Source organism: Thunnus maccoyii, chromosome 8, assembly GCF_910596095.1.
Source record: "Thunnus maccoyii chromosome 8, fThuMac1.1, whole genome shotgun sequence".
Classification (NCBI taxonomy): Eukaryota; Metazoa; Chordata; class Actinopteri; order Scombriformes; family Scombridae; genus Thunnus; species Thunnus maccoyii.
In genome coordinates, this window is record NC_056540.1 from 7,908,060 (window position 1) to 7,933,622 (window position 25,563).

Below are 25,563 nucleotides of genomic sequence, written 5' to 3' on the forward strand. Positions count from 1 at the left end.
TGGCTCATTAGCTGCTAAATGATCCTTTCACTTGCTCATCATTATGTCTGTCTGCTGTTTGGTGCCGAGCAGTTATTGAACAGTGCTTCAAGCAAATTTTCTTTCTTTTTTTTTGGCTGAAAATTAGCTAATAGGAAGTTAGTGAGAGTGAACCAAAACATTAAAGTTGAGAGCCATATGACCAAAACATTGAGCTGAAAGACACTAAAATGCTCTTTAGAGCTGAGGAGAACTGTTATCATTTTCTGTGAGTTTATCAATACAAGCGACACCTTTCACGTTACATGTTAATTGATCCATTGTTAATATAAAAATATGTATTAGTGCAGCTTCAATATGTGCATCGTGTGCTGGTTTTATCACTGTCATTTATTCACTTCACTGACTAATTGTCAATCAGATTAAAAGAGCCCTAATTTCTCTTCAACACTGCAAGGAAGACAAAAAGTGATGTCATCGTTTGCCATAGGCCAACTAAAGATTTTCTTGTGCTACGGGGGGCGGCTAGTTGGACCTCAGAGGCCCTTGTCTTCCATGGTAATTGCAAGGATACACCCCTGTACCATACATCACAACTGTTTGATAAAACATTGTAGCCTTGAACAGGATCAGTATGTTTGGTCCATTAGTGAAATGACCACATGAGAACACTCGCGATGAAAGAAGATTATTATACAAGGCTCCCTTGTGGGGCTATTGAGCACAGTGACAGTCAAGTACCAAGGCCAAACCATCCTGCCTCCCAGTAGCACTGCCTCTAAATGTGGAAAACTCTTGAAAATCATTTCAACACAACTCTAGTGGAAAGTATAGTAAATGTCCTAAATGACTTGATATTGAAAAATCAAGTAAAAAAGGAACTTGAGAAATATCAAGGACTACCTCAGTCCTTTTATGAATAAATGTTTTCAAATTACAGTCCATTGAAAAGAAATAAGAAAAAAACTCAGCTGCTGCTTTATACTGCTGATATATTGGTACAGATGATGATTATACATGTATAAAGAGGTACAGACAGTTCTCTGCTGTTTATTAAGGTGTTATAAATATATAGTTCATTATAAATATCTAACAAGTTAACACACCATGCACAGTTAATCAACATACAACAAATCTACAGTCACACTAGTGAACACCCAGTAGCAGATGGAGATTTAACATTATAAGTTCATAGAACCGAATTAAACTACTTTTACTTTTTTATTTTTTGTCTTTGAGAAGTGACGAGGTGATCACTATTTTTCACACAGGTAAGATTCCGTAGTTATGCCTTTTGGGCCAATAAGAAATATTTATTAATGTTTAATTTTTTTAGACACAGTAATACTATATAGTTGTATTTTTTTTATAATAGTGTGCACTTTGCTTTGAAGAATAAAATAGGGAAGCTATTTTACTTCCATCCAGACTTCAACATGTAATAACCATTCTCTACTCTCTCTTATCCCCTGATAGATTGCTAACATGGTGGAAGCTTGAAGTGTAGCTGATAACAAGCTGCTGAACCTAGTTACACACACCAGGATTCAATCCCTCCGCTAGCTGGCTGGATGAATCTGGTGATATTCTCTATTTTTTCTTACTTGTCAGTAAATCAAAATGTATTTCAGAAATGGACTAACACACTGCTGTTTTTTTTTCATGGAATTTGTTGACGAAATGAAGGAGAAAAAAATAGAATAACAACATCTTTATCCTATGAACATGTATTTCTTTGAGTAAACTTGTGTGGTGATACTTAAAAAGACACACAGACTCATTTTTACAGTCAAATCAAATAGAAAACTGTGATCTTATAGAAGGCATGCTGTGGGATGTAGAATACAAATGAAGTACTGTGTGCACCACAAACAATATCTACCTTAATAAGAAGACATGTAAACTAATGTGTATATTTAGAGTCAGGACAGATTTGAATGAGGTATACTCCTTTTGATATACTGTATAGCTTATTTTTCTTGTAATAGCATTTGATTTAAAGAATAAAGTCTTTGTGCTCAAGAATCTGTGGTGGAAAGTATGCAACTAATCAGCTTATCACTTATTTCTGCAAACAAGCGTTTTGCTGTGGAATGAACTGTGGAGTTCATCAGAGTCACACTGGTGGTTTTCAGCAAGTTTCTTACAGCACAAAAGATAAACTGCAGGTAAGAATAAAGGCAGAGGAAGATTTTTGTAATTGTGTGATGAAAAATATGATTCAGTGCAACATTTAACTCAATGTTCATCCATTTTCTTCATAGTGTAATACTTATGATGAACCACATGGTGGAGGTGTGGTGCTGTGTTGATTCACTACTGCTAATACATGCACCAGAGAGAGAGAGAGCGAGAGAGAGGGAGAGAGACAGAGGGAGAGAGAGAGATGAACATATTGAAAATTCATGACATGCACTTCTCAACTTCTGCAGGATACACAGCAAGTATAATGAGCTCAAAGCTGAGAACTTGGTCCTTCTTGACTATTTTATCAGTTTGTATTTTTCTTTTCAGCTCAGTGTGTCTGTGAGTGAGACTCTAACTCTCCATATCACCATTTAAATATAAATTACTGGCACAGCTGTGGCCTTAACAACACTGCCAAAAAAAAGGAAACCTCTAAACAAACAGCCACTCTGGTCGTAGTAAAGACTGTGTAATGACTTCAAATTGAATTGAGGAGAGTAATCATGAATTTATGTGTGTAGCTCTATGTATATTTGCCCTTCTCGCTATAATCACATTTTTTCTGAATGTCTGTCTATCTCTTTTTGTCATTTAATTCTCCACTAACTCATCCTGCAATTTCTTTTTCATTTCTGCTATATCTTTGTATCCGTTCCTCTCTCTCTCTTCAGTCACTCTCTGTCTCTCAGTGTCTGACCTAGTTTTGGACAGCCTTTCTTCCACACACACACACACACACACACACACACACACACACACACACACACACACACGCACCCCGAATGCACCCAATGTTCCCGCAGGTGCTTAAAATCCTTGAATATTTGTTGAATTTTGATGTGGTGTTTTTAACGTCCGGAGATGTCTGGAATTTTGATTTGTGGGGTTGAAATGGCTGGAATTGATCAAGGTCGTGAAACAGCACTTTCAGACAGCAGCCAGCAGTATTTTATTCCCATCATGCTCTATGGTTAACTCACACACTTCCACTGAAGAGCCGAGGACAAGTATCGTGAGTTTTTTCTCTTCTCTCTGTGGCTGCTGTTTGTACTTGCAGAGCGTGATGCAGAGTAGTGCTGGCATGTTGCCCCGGACCAGACCAAAATACTCACGCACACAAACTCTGTGACACGCTATCCAAAACAACACACACACACACACACACACACACACACACAGTTCACAGTATATCTTCAAATGTTATTTCCGATACAGTTCGACTCCTCGTGTTCCCTCTGCTGCGATCACGGGTGAAAAAACATGCAAGCTTTTGCGTAGGAGGGCTTTTTTTTTTTGTTTTTTTATTTTTTTTAAAAGGAGAGGACAGTGATGTCACAAAGGAACCATTGCTACAACACATGCTGAGTGAGAAGTTTCAACCATCTGCTCGATCATTATTCATAGCAAGGCGTAAACAGTAAAAACGTGCTGCTGGGCATGTGTTGCGTGATGGAGAGCGAGGATGGTGGGCTGCTAAACTGTTATTAACACGCTTGTAGCACGACTGATCGGAAACAAAGGTGAAGTGGTCGGATGAAGACATAAAAGCAGGTGACAGCTTGTGAGGTTCAAAGACAGTGCAGTACTTTTGAGTACATTTGTCACTACTAGCTTGCTGCTTTGCCACCTCTCTGCACCCAAGTTACTTCACTGAAGCTGAACAAGACAACTTTCCATCCTAATTGCAGCAGCGACCGTCTGGAATCCTGTAACCAATCAGTGTAGACACCAGGCTCATGAACACACTTCACCTGACTATTTGCTATTTTCAGGTGATAATTTGGATTTTGGGATAAAGTTTGGGTGATACAGAAGGGTAATGGTGTGTACATCCAATCCTGTATTTAGGACAGGTGCGTGATAGATCGCTTTAGAGCTTTAAATTGCATTGCATGGTTCTCAGCAGATGGAGTTTGTCTGGTTGTCGAAGAAGAAAAAAAGCTACTTTTATTTTTATATTTAAAATATTTTGAAAGTGAAATACAGCATAATGTGGCTACTATGCACAAGACTCAATAGACCCCACAGACGAGAAAATAATGGCAAAGGAAAGAAATGAGTAACCCTGAAATTACAGTTACAGAATGACCAGCCACATCAAAATCACATGAAAATGCTGATCCGGTTCAGTTCAGTACGGTTTATGAGCTATAATCCAGTGTGTGGATACTCTGCTTTCTTCCATTTCTGTCCACAAGTGCGTCTGAGCAGGACGTCAGATCTTGAGAATTGGTACTTTCTCTGTACTGTAGCCCTACTTTGTGGTGTATTTTTGCAAAAAAAAACTTTCCAATACTGCTAAATTTCATGATTAAAGCCCTACACTTTGCATTCAGATTGACCTCAAAAAACAACAGAGGTCATACTACACCCCCTACACCAGGAGAACACGGAGGCCATGTCCTCTGTATTACTGGAAATTTGACACATTTACACATTTATACATGATGGATTTTTTAGACTAAATATCTTTAAATTTGAAAAAGATCATTACATTAATTTAAATTATGATAAAGATCTTTAGTATTTTAGTATTATACGCTGATATCTGTGGGGAAAAAATCAGGTAGCGAGATAAAATTGACAGAAAAAAATCTATGTGAATAGATAAGTGAATTATTAAAATGTGTTTTCCAAAAAAGAAAGAAAAGAAAGTTGAACATGTTTCAGACTGTTTATGGTGGCTAGAGTCAAAGCTGTCTTTGTGGGGTTGTATTTTGGAATCTGGGCCTCGGTAGTCTATTTAAAATGTTGGCTACAGCCCTGCCACGCACCATGCATTAATACACACCCTGTAGCTGAACAAAGACTCCTCATGGCTCGCTGAGTGAGCTGGTGCACTCATTATACTTTACTGTCACACCTTTGAATCTAATGCCATTTCCCATTTCACAGAGTATGATGAGATAACAAAAATCAACCGTGAGATTCTTAAGTTTTAACCGGACTCATGAGAACACACAGATCAGAACTGAAATGACTTGTCTTGTGGTTTCCTGCAAGATGAAGATTAAACCGATAACATGTATCATCTGTAACATGAAGCACAAATACAAGTGCAGCTTTTTTTTTTTTTTTTTTTTTTTTTTTTTTTTAAAGCATTCAAATCATTTTCCAGCTGTTGCAGTCAATGTTTCACATTTCTTGGGATGCAAGGTTTATTTTTGTGAGATCCGTGCAACAAAAATAGCTCTACTTGTTATGAAGGGAAATTTTTGCAGTGAATATCTCACTGTTACTTGTCTTGTACAGCCTTCTTCAGTGTGTGTGTGTGTATGTGTGTGTGTGTGTGTGCTCTCTCTCCCTCCCTCCACCTCTGCCTGGCTGTCAGCTTGCCTTGACCACGTAGCAGCTTCCTGGCAGGCAGCCGCTTGTGTCTACTCTCTCTCTCTCTCTCCCTCTCTGACACACACACTCACACACACACACACACACACACACACACACTCAGTATCAGTAGCCTATGTAGAACCACGTAGCACCAGCTTTGGATTTTAACCACCAACAGCACCAGCCGAAGCGGCCATGGATCTCTTTGAATTCGACTTTTTCAGAGACTGGGAGCTTGAACAACCATGGTAAGTCCTGCGCACACAGGTTTGTTATTTTCTGTATGTTTTTTTTTATTTTTATTTTTATTTTTTGTAACTAAATATATGTGCAGGATTTAGGGGGATGAGCGGACATGACATCCCCGCTTTTTGAGGCAAAATCAAGGCTTGCGTTGCGTTTTTGGGGGGGATGGAGAGGAAGCCAAAGTGAGTCCCGGAGAAATCGTGCAAACCGTGTTTCTTTGTCACCGTAAGCTGCCGTTGTTGCTTGAGACGAACCGGGAGGCTCAGCATGCATACGTAGCCTGCACACACACACACACACACACACACACACACACACACACACACACACACACACACACAGACACACACAGCACAACGCCGGCTTTTACTGTCTCATTGTGATATATTAAGGAATGTTTGATTTGAATGTGAGACCGCACCGGGTGATGTGACAGAGCGGTGACATGAGAGAAAGGTGGATGTGACACAGGTAACACATAAGTTTGATACTACATTATTTATTTCAGTTCAGTCCTGAAAATCTCATCTTTTTTTTGGCTAAAAAAAAAAAAAAGGTTGGTAAACAGAGTTTAGGTGAGTTCACCCTCCACCTTTGTCTGCCTGCTGTCAGTACAGGTGACATCCACAGTCTCACACACACACACACACACACACACACACAGTCATGGGCACATAATGAAGGAGTGAAGTTGGGTTGTGGTGATTTTAGGAAGTGCTGCAAGACAGATCAAGTCCTTCATGCACTGATCACTGTGAGTCAAGCAGTTCACAGTTCATAGCTGCTAAAACTAGATTTTCTTCCTCTTGTGCACACAATGATCATTTCATGGAAAGAATCAACAGCACCGGGCTTGTGGTTTGTACTTTAGTCTTTCATGCTGCTGTCTTGTTAATTAATCAAATAGCTGGATGACCGAAAATTAATCTGCAGCTATTTTCATAACCAATTGTAATGTGTGTTTTCTGCAAAAAAAAAGAGCAGAAAACACAAAATATTCTCTGGTTCCAGCTTCTCTTGTGTGATTTGCACCTTTTTCTCTGTTTTATGTGATTGTATAAGAATATCTTCAGGTTTCAGACTGTCAGTCAGACTAAATAAGACATTTGAAGATGTCGCCTTGGGCTCTGGGAACATGTGATCAGCATTTTTCACTTTTTTTCTGATATTTTATAGATTAAATTAAGCGATGATTAATCAATATAGAAAATATTTGTTGCAGCCCTAATCCATACTGTGCAATATTGCATTGCCTTTACATACATTCCTCAGCGAGGATTTTTTTAGATGCAACAGAGGACATACTGTAAGAACAAAGACCCGCAGTGTCATCACCAGAGAGGCCAAAAGATGTTGGTGGTGTAAAAGAACGCCATGAGGCTGTCTGCTTTGGAAAACATTACAGCACACTGGTTTATACAAAAATTGAACATAAGGAAAGTAACAGTCTGTCTGCCAGCTTGGATTGGGCAGCTCACAGTTTTGGCTTCGGTGTATGATGAATGCAAGATGAGGTGATGTGGAGAAACTCCGTGCATGCTCAGGAAAATTTGAGGAATAAAATAAACCCATGCGTGAAAATCAAAGATGTTATCAGACGTGTGTCATTACAGTTTTTACATGTGGGATAAAAATTGTGCTGGACTTGTCTGTGCTGTGTCTTGCAATTGCTTTACAACTGTGTCAGTCCAACTAAAGGATGCTTAAAATATCAGTCCCTGAGAATGAAATAGGTTCTCTGATATCAAATTAGCCTGTCATCCAAAAATCCCAAGAAAGGGTTAAATATAACAAGGAATACTGTTACTCTGAATTATTTTTGAAAATATTGCAACGTTGGTTTTTGCAGAAATTAGACAAAAGAAAAGTAATTAAAGAATAATTCTACAATTCAGTTCAGCTTTACAGGTACTGGGTAGCTCCCAGTTTAGGCTTCAGTTTGTATGAATGTGATTGAAGTTGATGTGCATGTTCCAGAAACCTGTAACTACAAACAAGCTGCATGATGAGAAACAGTATCAGACATGTTTCACTACAGCTTTTACATGCTGGATAAATATTTTACTGGATATATTTTTATGTATGCTGTGGTCCATGCAGTGTTGTGCTGTCCAAATATGTATCTGTCTCACATAGTGCTAAAATAGTCAGGAGGATGTTAGGAGGTTGATCATATACTGTATAACAGCCTCTCCAGGTCAACCATGTATCGTAGTGGGAGCACAATAACTTGGCAACCACGTTGCTGTTTTGAATCCTTCTTATTCCAGCTGGAAAACTGAGCTGTTAAAGTGACACACAGTGCTGTCCCCCAGCAGCCACCACGGATGGGCCCTGGAGCAAGGTACTTAACCCCCCGCTGCTGGAGAGGAGCTGCTCAGGGCTGAACAACAAGCTCAGGGTGTCTAAACGTGTAACCCTCCCCGTGCCACCAGTCCATCACGCCGCTGCTGTCACTTGGTCCTGATGGGAAACTGGGCTTGCACAGAAACAGGCTTTATTAGAGGGGAAAAAAATACAGAAACGAAGAAACTGTAGATTAAAATGAAGAACAATTAGCAGAGCTGCCGATCAGTTGACCAGGTTGTATGATGAACCTTGATTAGGTCTTGTAGGTGAAGGTGTGCCAGTCCCTAGAAGACTCTTCTTGACACTGTGTGATTGTATGTTCATGGTCTGGTGTAATAAGATGAAGGGAGGACAATTTATCAAATGTTAAGGGTTAGCTGACAAGGAGCTATTGTTGTCTATCAGAAGTACAGGTGGATGTCTTAGGGAGGAATTAGGAAAGGTGGATGATTGGGTCAACAAAGAGTGTGACGTTGTTATAGGTGACCACTTTTCATTTGTCGTTTCCAATGCTGGATTCTTTTAACCATGACCATGATCATTCCCAGCCTTAACTAAGTAAAGAAAAAAAAAAGACATCCAGATCCTCATAAGCTTGTGATCTTAACATGGGAGCCTGAATTTTGTTTCCCATTTCCCACCACGATTAGGGATTACACCGAACTGATCCGCTGGATCAGTATCAGGAGCTGATACTGACCTAAGTGGATCAGGTATTGGCAAGATGTGACCACTTCAGATTAAAGGAAAATACTTTGGCATTCAGTGTCTCCTCTATCAGTTACATTGATTAAGTCATGGCAGGCTACCAGAGCAATCACTCGTCTCATGTTGCCTTACATAAAAATAATTCCAACAAGTTCATCGCAGCGTGGCAGACAGAGACGAGATTTGTTTCTTTTAATCATGATCACAGTAGTCCCCTAACCTTGACCGTGTAGTTTTTGTGCATAACCCTAAGCAAATCAATTATCAGTGGTGGAGTCCGCCATTCCCTACGCATGTCAGAGCTGTATTAAGTTACTGCTAATGTGAATGTTTCCTACTGCTGCTGCAGTGGGAAACATCAGTGAACTACTCCTCCTACACGAGGTGGCTTTTATCGTGAAGCAGCCTCAGGAAACAGTGTATTTGTGACCACGATTAGTGCTGACAGCGACTGTTCATCAAAAGTGAACTAAACGAGACACGGTCATTTTTGGCATTTTTGACTGTGGATTAATTTTAAATAGTGCAGAGAGGAATGAAACAAGAAGGAACAGCCAACAGTGAGCTGCAGGTGACAGGCTGCACAGCTCCAACTTCTCAGCAAGCAGGGGTTAAATTGTGCCGGGGCTGGCCAGGGCTCAGCCGCGGCACTGGCCAGCACTACGCTGTTCTGTCATCAGGGGACACTTTCTTCAACAATGTATATATTTTCATACTTTTCTCAGTCTTTATAATTCAAACAATGTCTAAAACACATTTTCTTCTTAGCTATATATATATATATATATCTGCATGTATATATGCACATGTATGTACATACACAATGTGCACACTGACATACAAAATAAAACAAAACAAACGTGTTCTTTGCACAATGTTGAGGTGCATCAAGCTAGCAAACAAAAAAAACGGCTAAACATGGCTCAGTCAAATGCAGCAGACTGTCTCATTTACTGAGAATATCTGTTAATAAATGTTTAGTTTTACAAACAAGGACAGAAATAAAACATGGACCTACCCGGTTGTGCTCAGTTAATAAGTCTGTTTCTCTGAACGCAACACAGCTCAGTTTCAGTTTAAGCTAGCTAACAGCTTCATGTTAGCGATGAAACAAGCATTATTTCCTACTCTGCCTCTGATTGGCTCTGTCTCTGATATTCTACTCTTACCCAAACATCTCACTTTTCCTGCCCAAACCTAACCAACTGAACCAACAAGGGCAACAAGTTCAAGCCAATCAGAGGCAGAGTAGGGCGGGTCTTCACAAAATGCGGGTGGGGAAAAAAAGAAGGTGTGAAGCAAGAAGAAAACCAAAAATTAGATTTTGTATTCAAAATAAAACGGTATTATATAAGCAAAAATACATATTCAAAACATAATTTAATGTCTATATATTGTTTTTTACTTGATTATATGGTGTTTTTCTCTTATGTAATGTAATATGTGTGTATTTTTGCTTTGGTACATACATCTCTTTAAAAGTCAAAGCTATTATTTTAATCGTACAACCAGAACTGTCTGTTGTATTCGTCCAAACTTGACTTTGGTATTAAAGAAAGTATGAATTTAAATTTTTATTTTATTTGATAGGGACGATGCAATTTAACATAGTTCCAGTACAGAGCATGAAACTGATGTGCTGCACAGAGAGTTTATAGCTATTGCTAATTTTCAACTCTTGTCCCTAGTTGGGCTTTACATGTACTGTGCAATTAAAACATACAGCTTTCATTATCATAAAACCACTGTACACTACAGATATGGAAGAACAATAAAACACACACTCAAATACATTGATTGTGATTTACAGTTTAAAAGAAAAAATAAAAAACAATACAATACAATTAGCTTAAAATGGGCACAGCTCTGGTTTGTTTTTATCTAGAATGACTTTGTTTAGTGTTTTAGTGCTCAGAGCAGAGGGTTGTCTCACCTTGTTATATTTTATTTACAGTTTGTCAAATGATATCAATCAGATCTTGTAGTCCATGCACACACCCATGTGCACCCATAGCAACCCTGAAAACCACAAAGTCCCCCCTCCCACATAACAAATCCCAATTTAACCCCTGTCAGCAAGGTAACAATTCCACTTTGCCCCGCTGTTGTGTGGAAAACTACTCGTGCCGTGTACAGCATGAAATCACTGTTTCTTTATATTTGACTGACTTCCGTAATAAAACAGCATGATTTTGTTTAGTTGGGCTGTAAACAGACAGAGTAGTTGCTCTTCTGTTGTGTTTCTGACAAATTAACCACAGGTGTCACCAAATCAACCAGGAATGAAATCTTGAGAACTATAACTGTAACTCTTGGCTAAACAATGACAAACGATATTATCCTGATGAAAGCCACCACAGAACAGAAAATGCCCCTATTTGTTGTTTAGTTTGGAGGATCTGCTGCCAAATTTCTGTACAGTAAATGAGCAGCTGGGAGTATATGTGACTTTTGTTTGAAAGTTGTGATTCGCCTTTTAATTGGACAGTGTTAAACGTCACATATCATGAAAAACTCACTTTGTCAGTGTTTGGGCACATACGTTTGGGTCTCTGATGTGCTTACCAACACAAACTGTGATATTAGACAACCCAGTCAGTTTTTTGTGGGCTAGCTAGGTCCCAAAATGTGTGACTGTGAGCCATTCAGATTTGCCTCCTCATACATCAAGTAGGGGCTCATTGGAATTGTATCGCCCCCCCATCTGAGTATCTCTACCCACAGCGGACAGAAGAACTGAGTGGATAAAGTTTATTTTTTATGGCAACGTTCCAGTTACAGCTGGTAAAAACCTGTATGTGTGTGTTAACCACTTTGTGTCTGACTGCTTTACCGACCTGGGTCAGTACAACGCAGGACTGGCCACGAAACTTTTCTGGAAGAGGGATCAATACCAACTATCCGTGACAGAACTGCCAACGAGGAAAATGTAAGTATTTAAAAAATATTTGTGTTAAGCACTAGCTAACGCTAACGCTGAGGTAATAGATGTAATTTTCTTGAAAGTTACTGACGTTACTTGCAGGATCCACAATAACATTATTGATATTAGTTTGTTAGTTAAATGTCTATAAGATGAACTGTCTTATCAACACTCATAATAACAAGAGAGTAAAATGAGAGAATGGATGGTGATGTCCACTTTGTTTCTTGCTGCTGATTTTATAGAGATTCACAAGAAGTTTATGACTTGCTGTGAATCATGGAGGCCATTTCACCTCCGGCCCCGTCCCACATGTAGACGGTCTGCAGATTAAGTTACAGATGTGTTCCACTCAGGTAGCCAGGGGTTAGCGACGTTAGCATGTTGTGCTAGGGTAAAATGTGTTTTACGACCATCTGTATTTCTTAATACCTAAGGGAATGTGTACAGTGTATATTTACATGTGCTCTCCACCATCTATTATTTCTCCTTCCAGGACTCTACCTGGCAGCCCTGCACGTTAATGAAAATACTGGGTGTCCCCAAGCAGCAACATCAGCTGGCGAGCAGCTATTTAAAGTCAATTTCCCAAAGTCCAAGAAGGAAGAATGCACAGAAAAGCCAGTGAAAGCAGAGCCAACCTTCTGTAAGTTTTACAAGCTTTTATTGAAAATCCCACAAAGTCAAAAAATGGGCAAACAGCCACTATACAACAAGTGAAAAATGAATTACATATAAAGTAATCGTCTTCAAATGACCTTCATGATTAATAAACCTAAAAAAAATAAATGTGCAACCCTGCAACAGGGCTACTGGGTTATTGGAGAATTTCCCAAAGTATAAATAATCTTTTTCTTTTTTTGTATTACAGATTACGTGGATGAACTGTTTTTCCAGGACTCTGCCCCATATGGTTGAGGTGCTGAAGATCCCCATCCCTGAGGATCTCTCTGCCCAGTTTGAAAGACCAGAGAGGCAGGAAGCAATAGCCAGCTACATGTAGAGGTTCAGGTCTGAATGACGCATACCTTCCTTGAGCGTCAGGGAATTCAGTCCATATCCGTAGCACCAGGAAGGCAGGCAGCTCGGATTCTCCAGCCCAGAAAGCCCCAACACCAGCTTACAAAGCTTCTGTAGGCCGAGTATCTGTAATGGCTGAGCAAAGGTTACGTGATATTTAGTCAACAGTAAATGGTGACACCCATTTATAGTGTGTCCATCCTACTATGGCTTATGTGAAACCTGACTGATAAAACAAATTTGGTTGTTTTTGTAAACAATACTTTTTATTAGCATTTTTCCCTATTTTTAAACACTCAGGACTGCTGTACAAGGTGGTACATTGAATAACTTTGTTTCAAAAGTTGTGTGGTATTTGCTGTAATGATCTTTATGACAATAAAAGCTAAGTCTATATAAACTGTTTTGTGTGCTTGCAGTGTTTGATATATTAAGTGTTAACAAGTGACAAACATGAAAGATGAACAGTAATCAATGTAAGATAGAGGAAACAATATGTATTCTATTTTCTTCCTTACTCATATTTATATCACAATAATAATTGGCAATTTATATGCATAAAAAATACTTAAAGCTCTATTCCCCTTAAGACGTAAAGGCTCATAGTCCACTCTATAAATGTTGAATATATTCTGTAGTGAGAACACATTCAAACACACAGTTTGAGGCCACAATGATCCATCATGCATGATGGTTGGTTTTGAAGCTTCTGTAGTCTTCTTGTAACCTGGTAAATTTGAAAGAGTAAGTGACATGCAATGTAGAAAAGATAATGACTGCATTATTACAGTTTCATTCATCAAGCATTCATACTGCCTGCGGTATCTCCCTGCAGCAGACATTCTCAGCCTCTGTAGGCTTTGTTGCACAATTCCCACAAATACACTTGTGCCAGGAAAGAGATTAAAAAAGTGACAACGTTGCAGGTGTAGTTTCTTTGAATGTCTTGTTACTAATAAGGACATACAGTAAGTGACCAAATGCAACAATCTAATAAGGTTGTTAATGTTAATAAGTACATAATGTTTAAATGCTGTAATAATTGGTAAACATATATTACTATGAGTTATGAGGAATTGGCAGACAATCCTACATCCCTTGCTTGGAAATTTGGCAGGTACTGCTGTTGAGAAAACATGGCTGCAACGTTTGAGCTTGAACTTTACTGGTGTAATGGGAATAGCTTAATGTTGTTTACGTTACTTATATTTATTTACATGCCAGAAACCTAACTTTTGATAAATGAAGATAAATTATCGATAGTGTTTATGGCCTTATTTTCATTTTTCCACATTTTAAACACACCGTCTTTTTATATCTAATATCGGCCACCGCAGCCAGCAACACTGTATGACTTTAGCTAACGTAACCACATACAAAAAGAAACGTCCAAGTGACATAAAGTTAATAACTAACCATTCAGAAACATCCTGTTTTATCTTTGATGCTCAAACTTGTTCGGGAGCCTCTTCTTGCTCAGGGTCTGACTCTGGTTCAAGCATATATGGCGGCAGCGCTGTTTTCTTTGGCAGCCATGTTTCTTCCAGGGTTCACGCTCAACAGTTGCCATGGTAGTGTGAAGCCATACTTGTGTTGGCACACCCCGCAGAAGAGGGGGGTGAGGTGAGCAGCAGCTCATTGTCATTTAAAGGAACAGGCACTCAAACCGGTCATTCTGAACAGGGCTGATTAGATAGGATGAGAAGGCTGCTGTGGTGCTTTATCTTTGAGGTATTATGACCAAAGCATGTCAGAGACATTTTATTAAGACCCCAGTGAACTGTGTTAACTTGTGGGAAAGGAGTATAGTATGTCACCTTTAAAGTAAAACAACCAAATACAAACAATTCAACAAAATTAACTTTTTGACCATGATCCAGGCCACATAAAACATGATTAAATGTATTTAATTGGAAATGGAGACAGTGCAGTCCATAATGCTGACAGTCTGCTCTTAACCAGTGTCTTTTACCAAAAGCTGGAGGCTCCTACACCTTTGATGTAGCTGGTGACTCAGTGCTAATACATGTTGAAATGGACTGAACTGTCCAAGATTATAAGGAGGATAACGCCACCACTGGAGGATGAAAACCAGAACAGAGAGAAAGAGTTATTTTCAAATGGACCCATTTTTCTCAAATTTTACAATGCATTTCACTGGCATAAAAAATGACGCACACCTCTCAGTAGAAACCATGGAAATCACTCAGATTGGAGTTAAAAGTCTGTCACTTGCCATTGATGTGCGGCTCGTGTTTGACAGTGGATTTTCCCTTTAAGGGAAAAAAAAAAAAAATGAGAGAGAAAACAATCTTGAAGCTCCCCACGCCTTTGTTAAATCTGAACGAACCCACCAACACTGTAGGTCCCCTCCTCCTCCTCCTCCTGAAGAAATACCCTTTCATCTCTTCTCTTCTTTGTTGCTTTTTCTCCCTCCTCCTCCTCCTCCTCCTCCTCCCATCTCGCTCCTTGTTTCATTCTCTTGCACGGAGATCTGAAGGCTTTGTATGATTGTAATAGGGCTTGCATTGAATGTTGCATACTCCGCACTGTAATTGCCCATCATGTAGCTGGTTAATCATGGCAGTGGAATCTGGGGGAGATCGCTTTGAATGTTAATTGACACTGATGGTGATTGGTTGAACAATTTAAGTAGTTAATTAGGGAATTGATTACACATAATGTCAGCATGGAATTATAAGATCCTAGCTGCGCGTTTTGGATCTAAAAAGTTCTGCAGGAAGGGAATCTGATTATTATTGTTGTTATTACTGGATCTTGATGGAGCCTAAATAGTCTGAAAGATTTCTGTGCTTAAGCTGCTTTAACCTCTAAAAAACTAAGTTCAGAGTTGCAGTGAAAAAAGATCTAATGCAGTTTCCAGACCAGAGTAAAAATGAATCTGGGAATAAGCTTGCAATAGATGGGATCAACAGGGAGAAGTGGTGACAGAGTCAATTTATAGTCAATGCGTTCAATGTTCAGTCTCACAGTCCAATATTCAATCTGCCCGTCAATCCTCCCAAGCTCTCAATCAGCTCAGTCACACGTGCAAGCTCAATACGTACAAAATCATTCATCACACTGAAATTTCCACTCTTGCTATGTGATGGGGTTCGGCTTGCCAAACCAGCACCACTTGATGATACTTCACACCAACATCGTCAGCGACTCAGAGGCTGCGAAAAGAAGCTGTGTCTTGTCCAAAACTGCCAAAAATTCACAAGCAAATGCCCAAAAATGAAAACTAACTGCAGATCACACTGAAGGAAGAAATCAAACATATCCTATACTGGTTGCGCTGGAGAGTGGGGGTCTGTCAGCAGGTGCGAACCAGAATGAAGAAGCTGGTTGAACTGGTCAGATCACCTGGAGTCCATCTGGGAGGAAACAGTCACTGTCCGTGGTTCTTTCATGAGGAAATAACAAAAAAAACACAATGCAGCCATCAAATCCATATTTGACTTTTGATGTATTGTTGTGCAAAAATATAATATTCACAATAAAAACCAGTCCATGACATGAAAAATGGAGATAAAGACTCACAAAATTACAGGAAGACACAAAATAGTTGAAACCTTTTGAAATTTCATTGATTAATTTGACAAGAAAGGATAAAAAATACAATGCAATGTTGGGGCCACTTTTAAGAAGAAAATCAGCGAGCTGACAGCCACGCTAGCTAATTTGCATTTCATAAACTAATGTATTGAATTGAATTAAAATTGTGACTTGATGGTGACACTAGATGAAAAGTTAAGGGATCACCAGAGTAATTAATATGCATCCTGTAGTATTTATTCTGTGCCAAGTAGTCCCGTAGTTCTGGGGTCACTCATCCACTGCAGAAGTACAATTAATCTCTCCTTAGCTGCAATTGATGTAACATACAGATGTGTATTTCCAGCTGTTAGAGGGATTTTCAAGAATCTTCAAATCAATTAAAGTATTTCTCCAGTTTCTTTTTGGATTCAAGTCCAAGACCACTGAAATACGACTTAAGAACATTGACAATCAAAGTACCACATCTGTGAGATATTAGGATCAAAAATGTGTCTACTACATATGAAGGGAAGGTGTACAGGGGTGAACTTTTCTCAACTGTACTGCTACAGCAGGATTACCTACAGTTTCTACATTCTTAGATTTCTTTCTCTCATGCCATCATCACTTACTGCTGACACGTCCTTTCCCCAAATCTTTTTAGTATCATAAGCTTTTTCATTTAGATCGAGCTCTCAGAAAATTGCAGAATCTATCTATGGGAACATTTTCACTAAAAGTAAAATATATGAAGCAGAGCTGTCAGTCATCAAAGTAGTGGAAGATGTTATAAAATGCCTCAATTGGAGGAGTGTTATTATAGTTAAGGAGATGGATCCTCTGAACTCATTGTTCAAATGTAAAGTGTGTTATGAGATAATCCACTTATATAATCAGATCACTCAAATTCCCAATATCTTTACCGTACTATCTGTAATTGTTTGATAGTTCAGGTATCAGGTATCAGGTACCTGGTAAACAGCTGATCTCTATACCAGTGCACTGGTATAGAGATCAGCTGTTTACCAGGTTTATCAGCAGGTAAGTCCTCTATCTCTGGGTGCAAGTTGGAGTCCGAACATTTTAAGGTTTGCATTTGCTCCATATAAAGAGCTACACCATCTGTTCATTTTCTTAAGTGTATTATAAGAAAATAAAATACTAACCATCTGGATGGGATATAAAATCCTCAGCAGAACATTTATCTTTATCCATGAAATTTCAGTTCACATATGCTCATGCAGTTGGCCTGAAAAAGAACATCATTTTTGACAGTTGGAAAAAGGAGGAAAATGAAAAATTGGCCTAACTTAAAGATGGGAAGAAATTCAACTTTCCTTAAACTTCATCAGCAGTAATTTTGCCATTTAAAACAGAAAATTGGTCTTTAAAGAGGGATGGAAGATATCCCAGCAGACAAGCTCACCATTAACTCAGAGGCATTATTCCTTTGTTCAAAAGGAAAATTAAGGAGGTAAAAGAGGTAGAAAGGAAATAAAAAAAAAAATCACTAATATCTTAATTTCAAATAAGTGTTACCTGATGCATTTACAACTGATACAACGCTTTGAGAAGCTGATATATATATATACCATATAATTCCCTGATTTATTGTCATGTTCATAGACTCTCTGTGTTTCCTCAACAGATGTACAGTAGACTCACCTTGTAGACATCATGTTTCCTGAGGTGATACATTTAAGTAATGTTCTTGTCCTCAGGTGTTACTATATTATGACATAAATATTAACATGAATAGCAGTCATGGACAATCAATGTAATTTTAAAGGTAAGCAACCAAAAAAAAACCCAACCTGACAACATAGAAATAATATAAAATTAAAGCTTTAAGAAAACATCAACCAACAGCAGCATCAATCTCATCCAAACAAACATGTTTTAGAATGAATTGGACTTAATTAAAAACCATAATTATAACTAAAATTTAATTAGACTCATCCTTCTAACACAAACATTCACCATTACAATATTAGACCTTAGTCTGTAAGGTTCAAGTATGAAGGAATAAATGACTGAAGATTTATCAAATTTCCACAATATCTGAACATGCAGTCTGCCATCTGTCTAGTCCAGAGTAGGTTGAGTGCTGCGGTTTCTTCAAGGGTGTTAAAGGTCTTGGGAGGCTTCATCAGCCATAATTTGCACCTCAGCAGGAAACAGTATCGCATATGTTCTTGTTATATGTCGTGTTCCCAGAGCTTTGACTTCACCTTGTCAAACGTTACATGCTGTTTGTTAGAAAAATTATGAAATTACTGGCCAAGGGCACTCACTGCCCCTTCAGGAATCCCAGTAGTGCAGTTATTAAGACTGCAGATATTCAAAGTTTCAAAAAGCTCCCCCAAATTTTCATGCTAGCACATTCACGCTGGCAATGAACTGAAGGTATCCTACCCTTTACTTCTTCCTTATATGCAGTGATCATGTTTCATTATCTTTCTTGATGATGTTGCTTTTCCAACATAAATTTCAAGACTCATAATAATTGTTGAACAATACGTTTTGTTCGTTGGATCATGTCAGGAACAATTAGTGACAAGGCGCTTGATGCCTTAATCCCAGGAAGACAAGCTTTTACTTTATTTATTGACTTGGATAAGAATTGACATTAAATTATAACATAAATCTAGTTATCATGTTATTGTTGTCAACTAAAAACATTAAATCTCTGGCTTGAGCACCACACAAGATGTTGCTTGCGTTGTTATCTATTAAAACCGTCTTCATCCATTTAAAGTTAAGTGTAACATTTAACAGTTAAATGTGTACATTAGGAAGCTAAAGTTAGGCAAAGATACATGAATTCATACACAACAAATCACTCTAATAGCTGTCATAGACAAACCTCAGATGATAAGCCCCCTCAGGCACTCAGTGGCTCAATGAGGTGCAGTAAAAAGTCAGTCATCAGTGCAGCTGCAGCGTCTATACTGAGGTTTGTCTCTCTGAGCTGCAATACCTTTATTAAAAAAGACTTGAATGTTCCTCGGATCAAAAGTGGTTTAAAACACTTACTGTTTCACATGGAAGCTGCTGCAGCTTTATTGTTAGCAAAATAACCAAAAAGTATCTCTGTGCTGAGATATTTATTATGAATGTTATGCAGAAAATGCAACTGCCTTGTCGATAGATGTGACTAAAAGCCTTGTAACTATTAATTAGACCATAAAGCTGAATACATAACTGTACCAGATCCTCCCCATGAGACCGGATCACCAAGCTCCTGTTGTAGCTGCTGTTCTAATGTTGGCAGGGTCATTGTCTTCAGAGGTTTCCCACCTTTTAATACTCATGTTTATCTGTGTACTTATTGCTCCAGCTTTCTGTCTTTTTTAAAGATTATGTTTGAAGTGGTTTTCTTTATCAGAGAATACACAGAGGAGAGATAAGGGGAGGGTGAGAGAGTTTTTAAGAAACCACATTCAAACCCACCACAGGGGCAGAAGGACAAAATTCAACACCCACAAGATGTCTGCCAACATAAAGTATCTGAAAAATACTGACTAAATTGATTCTGAAGTCCTTGCTAATATGAAATATTTTGGTTATTTAGTAATAGATTTATTTAATTAGCAAACTATCTGCTTCAAATAATATTCATTCATTATGCTGTGAGAATTAAATTAGAAAAGGGTCAAATTAGTTAATGGAGAGCTTGCTTGAAATTACATTCCCTAATTTGTTGTTAGAACTAATTAAGAATTACTTGAATTAGTTAATTAAGTATTTGCTTTAAGTAGTGCTCCCTAATTTGTTGTGAAATTTTAATTAGTAATTAGTTGCAGTGTTTGTGTCATGATGATGTTATTTCATTATGTTCTGATTCTGTATGATAACGCTGAGTTATTGATTAGCTGTAACCGGGAGCAAATGACATCTTAAACCTTCTGATGATCTAACTGAAGTTCAGTTTCTAGCTGTGGGAGATGCACACTGATCGACACACACATACTTCTGTTACTCTTACAGCTGCTACTAGTAAATATAATCATCTCTGTAATCCAAAGAACAATAAGAATAGTGATCGTCTTCACTACAGTATCTGTCCAAAGCTGTTTTCAATGCGGTGCGTTGTTAAAAAGCTAAATTCAATCGCTTACACAATAAAAGTCGTGACTGGGCAAAGCAGTTTGTGTGTGTGTGTGTGTGTGTGTGTTGGAGGGGTTTAGAGAAAGAGAGCACAAGAGAGCGAGAGACTTGGCAGTCAACACCAGGTAGCTTCTGCCCTTGTGCCCCCAAGATACCAAGACAATACACACACACACACACATTCATACACACACACACCCTAGGTCCCGAGGTTGGCAGAGCCATCTGCCAAGAGGAGCATGGTGCTGAGGAATGATAACGCATGCACACAAAAACACGCACGCACACAAACATCCTGCCTTGAACCCAGTGCTCTAGTAGTTCTCTCTTCTCTGCTGTAGTGTTGGCACTTGTGATATTGCTGATACTTTGTGACTGTGTATCCGTTTGTGTATGTATCTGTGTGTATGAGAGTATTTGATTCTTGCTCTAACCCGTGTAGTTGTCTGTTGGTGGGATTTGGCCCTCTGAACTTAAATGTTTTAGCAGGTTCATTCTGTTCAACATCATTATGGTGAAGACACCAAGATGTTGTGATGTTTCCTGCATCTGCAGTCATTATTATATCATTTCTAAATGAATAAATGCAGATTGCAGAGGGGAAAAAAGCCGCCTCCAACAAAATTAATAAGGCATTCACAATTTCAGCAGCATAAGTGTGTTTCTGGCCCTGGAGAGAAGGTTACAAAACTGAATTTAGACTGACATGTTAGGAAATAAAAGTCACACAAAACTATAAACTAACAGTAGACTAAATAAAATATGAAAGATACTTTATTAGAAGAATATGGTCTAGAAGTTAAAGATGATGACTGAACATCATGCCATGTTACATACCATCCCTCCTCTCTCTCCCCTTCTTCTGTTTTTATCTCTTAATATCCACTATCAAAAAAAACAAAACAAAAAAAACAAACAAATAAAATAAATACTTAAAGAAAAAAATCCAATAAGTAAAACAGTTGAGAGACTTTCCTCTTTGTGTGTGGTCAGGTTTTTCTGAGGCACAGGATCAGGCACGTGGGGGGAAACTTGAATTCATGGCCTCAGGATTTTGAAAAATCTTGGCATCGGCTCTTGTTTACAGCTTCTGACTTGACATGACAGTCTAATGGTAATTAACCTCCTGTTGCTGTTTTTAATACACTGGTAAAACTCCAAGTTTACACAATGAGATGATTTAGAAAAGAGTGACACTTTTATTTCAAGCCAAACACAATAGCTTTTCTTACTGACTATTAAGATCGAGGAAATTAACGTTGGTAAAGATGAAAATAAAAAGGCTGCTGCAAATTCCATATTGTGGGTACAGATAAAAATCTAAAATATTTGATTAGCAACTAAATAAAGTCCCTTTTGAAATGTCAAAAGAGGTCAGTGTTCTTTCATAGAGACATTTGTTACTTTAGGTTAATGGTTAAAAATACTTCTGATAGTTTGTAGTTACAATTTGCACAAAGAATTAAATTTTACCAAGTTCAGTCTGGAAAAAAACAGATGCAGAGGCTGGCTGCTTTCTGGACCAACTCAAGTAAATTCCAACCAATATAGAGCTAATAACAACTGTATTAAAGATAATATTCTCTTTAAAGTAAGTTACCTGTGTGTGTGTGTGTGTGTGTGTGTGTGTGTGTGTGTGTAGGCATGTCGATGTGATGCTACATAGCAGGATTTTAGCTAGGAGATTGTATCTCTGCTTCTCGGACAATTTGATATGTATCTACAGTATATAAACATTCAATGAGCCGATACAAATACAATAGAGATACGTTTGTAACAATACGATACATGATATGTTTCACTACTAACTGGACTTACAATACATACAAAACAAGAGAGGGATCAAACATATTAAGACATAACAAGGACCACAAAGCAGTTAAGAGTGTGTCAGTGAAAATGCATCAGACACATCAGCTAATCAAAAAAAAAACTTTCAATCACTACCAGCTGGGTTTTACGATTTGGTTTTGTAATGCGTGTTTGACTGCGGTACATTTGAGAGAAAGACAGAGACAGACAGAGAGCTAGTTAGCCTCAAAGGACAGTAGACTAAACACTGAATATAAAATTAAACAGAAATAATAAAAGTGAATTTGAAAGCAGGGAGACATAGAAGAAGCGAGAGCGAGACAGAGACAGAGAGGGCTAATGACGTAGCTTTTCTAGCCGAGGCCAATTTACTGTGAGGTTTCGAAAGGTCATCTCCTACATGGAGGCCTGTCTGTGACAAATTACATTATTTACACCGGGTAGAAAGAGGCAGCGAGACCCAGAGAAAGACAGAGAGTAAAAGAAGAGAGAGGGAGCAGAGAGAGAGTGTGTTTGACTGTAATTGGGCGACACTACACAAGAACCCTGAAGACATTTGCTAACACCTCCCCTAATGATGCTGTTATCAAAGTACAACACCTGCATTTTTGACATGGGACTGCTATGTACTACATGCCATAAAGATGTTTCACTGCAACAATTTGATGTTTTAATTTTTGAGTGCAGGAAGGACTGTATACAAGGCTCAGCACTGCACTGTCAGCCAATCAACTGGCTGCTGTGTGGGGCATTAAAATACTCATTTTAAAAAGGGAAATGATTTATTCTTGTTATAATCTGCAACATTTCTGCATAATCATGTATCTGTTTGCTATTCTTTCTCACTGATTTCTATGACAGAACTAGCTGCCAGTTTATTAAGGTGTTTTATTTACTGCTTTAAACACTTGGGGTGTCATGCAGGTAAGTCTTTTCAGTGAAAACCAATGTGAAGCTGTGGAAGTGGAGTGTTTGATGTTTCCCATTAATTTGGATTAGAGAAAAGAAGAAGAAGAAGTGTGTTATTAGCATGAGCAGCATGGCTGGACAGATAAAGAAAAGAGTGCCATCCCCCAGAAACTCAAACTCTACGTACAGAAAAAATAAATAAAAAGACGTCACACACACCGTTTGATTGACACATGATCTCTGGAAAGTGCAGTGCAGCGACGGTTTGACTGACAGGTGAGAACAGCCAAAAGATGGTTACCACTGTAAACCCACAAATTTGCAAGATGCCGTGATGTTTGTGTGTTTTATTGTATCATTATGTGGTGCAAGATGATGAGGTAATATATTATCTTGCATTGCAAAATGATAACTTATTTTGGCTTATTATTTTCACAACATTACACAGCTTTGGTTAAAGTTCAACCACTAAGACGTAAAATAGAGACATTTCATTTCCCCTGAAGGAGAGGACCTGGCTCCCCAAAGACCGACTTAGTGTGTGCGTGTGTCTGTGTGTCCCTTGGGCTATCCAGAGAAGGGAAGAGCCAAAGGGATTAGTAGTTAAATGGTTTGGGATTTGAGAATGAACAGAAATATTAATATTTAGATTTAATGTCTTAAAGGAAATGTCTTAAATGAATAAAGTATATTATTTTATTAACATTCTCTTGTCGGTTCCTCGCACAAAAAATGAATGTAAAATGTACTTTTAAAAGAAACTTTTTATATCAATCTTGTATCAGTCATTATATATGGCAATACATAGTGTCTTTTATTGGTGAAAAATGTTTTGTAATGCTTGGAGTTCCCACTCATTTCAATTGTGTACCTCAAAAAAGTAGAGTAACGACTATATTTTCTATTTTCTACATTGTATGTTAAAAATGCATTAGAAGGTGTATTTAACTCCTTATTTTGATGCAGATTCAGCACCTTTCTTCTGGCCTTTAAAGATGCACCAATCAATATATTTATATTAACAAAGGAAAAAAATAGTGATGAACCGAACTCTGCAGCCGTCCTCGGCTCTATGGAGCATGTTAGTATCTTTCAGCTCAGCCCCTTGCTCTTTCTTGAAAGAGCTGGAGGCAATAGCAGGCAACTCTTCAGTCACTGGAGAAGCATACAAACATTTTTTATCTTCCCTGCAGCAAAGGGACAAAATGTGATGAAACTTGTTAACCAACCTGCCACATTACCACTGTGCTCGAGTAACTTTTTAATGGTAAAAAGTTCCCTCAGTATAAGTTACTTAACAATTTCTGTCTCTGTATTACACACATAGACTTCCACCAGCTCTGTTCATGTCTGTCTGGAGAAATATCAGATAAGGAAGAGGTCACAGCTTACTGCTATAGTACTAAAAAAATACAACAATACCTTTATTATTAATAATTTTCCTATTTTAATAAGAAATCGTAAAATAATATTGTCAAACTCACAGTTGTTGTGGTATATAAACTAACATTGTAATAATAATAATATCTCCTAGCAGACAGTTGAGTATTGACAATGAATTGTAAAATTTTAAACACTGATGGATATCAAAATGGAAAAAAAAATTGTGACAAAATGAAGGCCCTCACAGTGTTAGTGTTCTCCAACAGACAAAAAAGGAAACTTAACCTCTGTTATGTAACAATCCCATACCTCCAAATCTTTGTTACATTTGTAGTTAAAATGTAAAAAATCCAGCTGGTAGGTTGTAGTCACAGTTTACATGGAGAAATCATTTTACCGTGCTCAGTTTGGGGAAAAAATTGAGGAGAAAGAGACCCTCATGAAGCTGAGGCTGGTTGGTTTTTGTCCAAAGGCAACAGCTAGCTTTTAACTATAATAGCTGGCTAGTTAGCTTAAAGCTTAGCTTGCTCACTTTAAACGCGACTTTTCAAATGTACATGTTGCAGTAGTTAATTTAATACATTTCAGCTCAAGTAAAGATAAAATTAAGATACAATAATAGTCTCTTACCTGTGTATGTAACGTTAGAAATGTTGATGTAATGCTACATAGCAGCATCTTGTTAATGTTAACCTCTGTTTTAAAAGGGCTTTTTCCCCAGCTGACAGTTAATAAGTAAAAGTGGTAATAACTATTTACTATGACACTCAAAGTTTATTATCAAAAGGATCCTCATTTTCTCCTCCAGTGCTCCTCTGTGTCCTCTGTCTCTGTCACTGCTGCTCCCCTTCAGGACATTTATTACCTCTTTATCAACTAATTCATAATTATCCTGTGTCTCTCTCTGCATTGTTCTTCAGTGTCTCCCCTCCCTTTCCTCTTTCTGTTAACCTTTTCCTATCGCTCTCACCCCTCTTCCTCTCCCCTGCCTTCTTTCAGAGGCCTGCTAATACATTTGTTATCAACCTGCTCCCTAATTAACATGCCCCCAGCTCTCTGTCTGA

General features: G+C 38.2%; 1 protein-coding gene and 2 long non-coding RNA genes across 6 annotated transcripts in view; 2 read left to right on the forward strand and 1 right to left on the reverse strand.

The window, feature by feature from the left end:
* The first annotated feature begins 5,372 nt into the window (after positions 1-5,372).
* The window catches only part of aff2 (AF4/FMR2 family, member 2), a 164,472-nt gene continuing 144,281 nt past the window's right edge, over positions 5,373-25,563 (forward strand). The window contains exon 1 of the mRNA XM_042418617.1: positions 5,373-5,744. Within this exon, the coding sequence (XP_042274551.1) occupies positions 5,692-5,744 (53 nt within the window). The 5' untranslated portion in view covers positions 5,373-5,691. The remainder of the gene's footprint in view (positions 5,745-25,563) is intronic.
* LOC121901714 lies at positions 10,202-13,138 on the forward strand. Of its 3 annotated transcripts, none has more exons than XR_006097386.1 (3): positions 10,202-11,728; positions 11,968-12,368; positions 12,594-13,138. It is a non-coding gene; the product is annotated as an uncharacterized LOC121901714 (long non-coding RNA). The 3 variants fall into 3 exon arrangements; XR_006097385.1 differs by having other exon boundaries at positions 12,219-12,368; XR_006097384.1 differs by having other exon boundaries at positions 10,202-12,368.
* On the reverse strand, positions 12,802-15,031 carry LOC121901715. 2 transcript variants are annotated; one of them, XR_006097388.1, is made up of 4 exons: positions 14,923-15,031; positions 14,715-14,819; positions 14,159-14,427; positions 12,802-12,877 (listed from the first exon to the last, which is right to left on the reverse strand). It is a non-coding gene; the product is annotated as an uncharacterized LOC121901715 (long non-coding RNA). The 2 variants fall into 2 exon arrangements; XR_006097387.1 differs by having other exon boundaries at positions 14,715-15,028.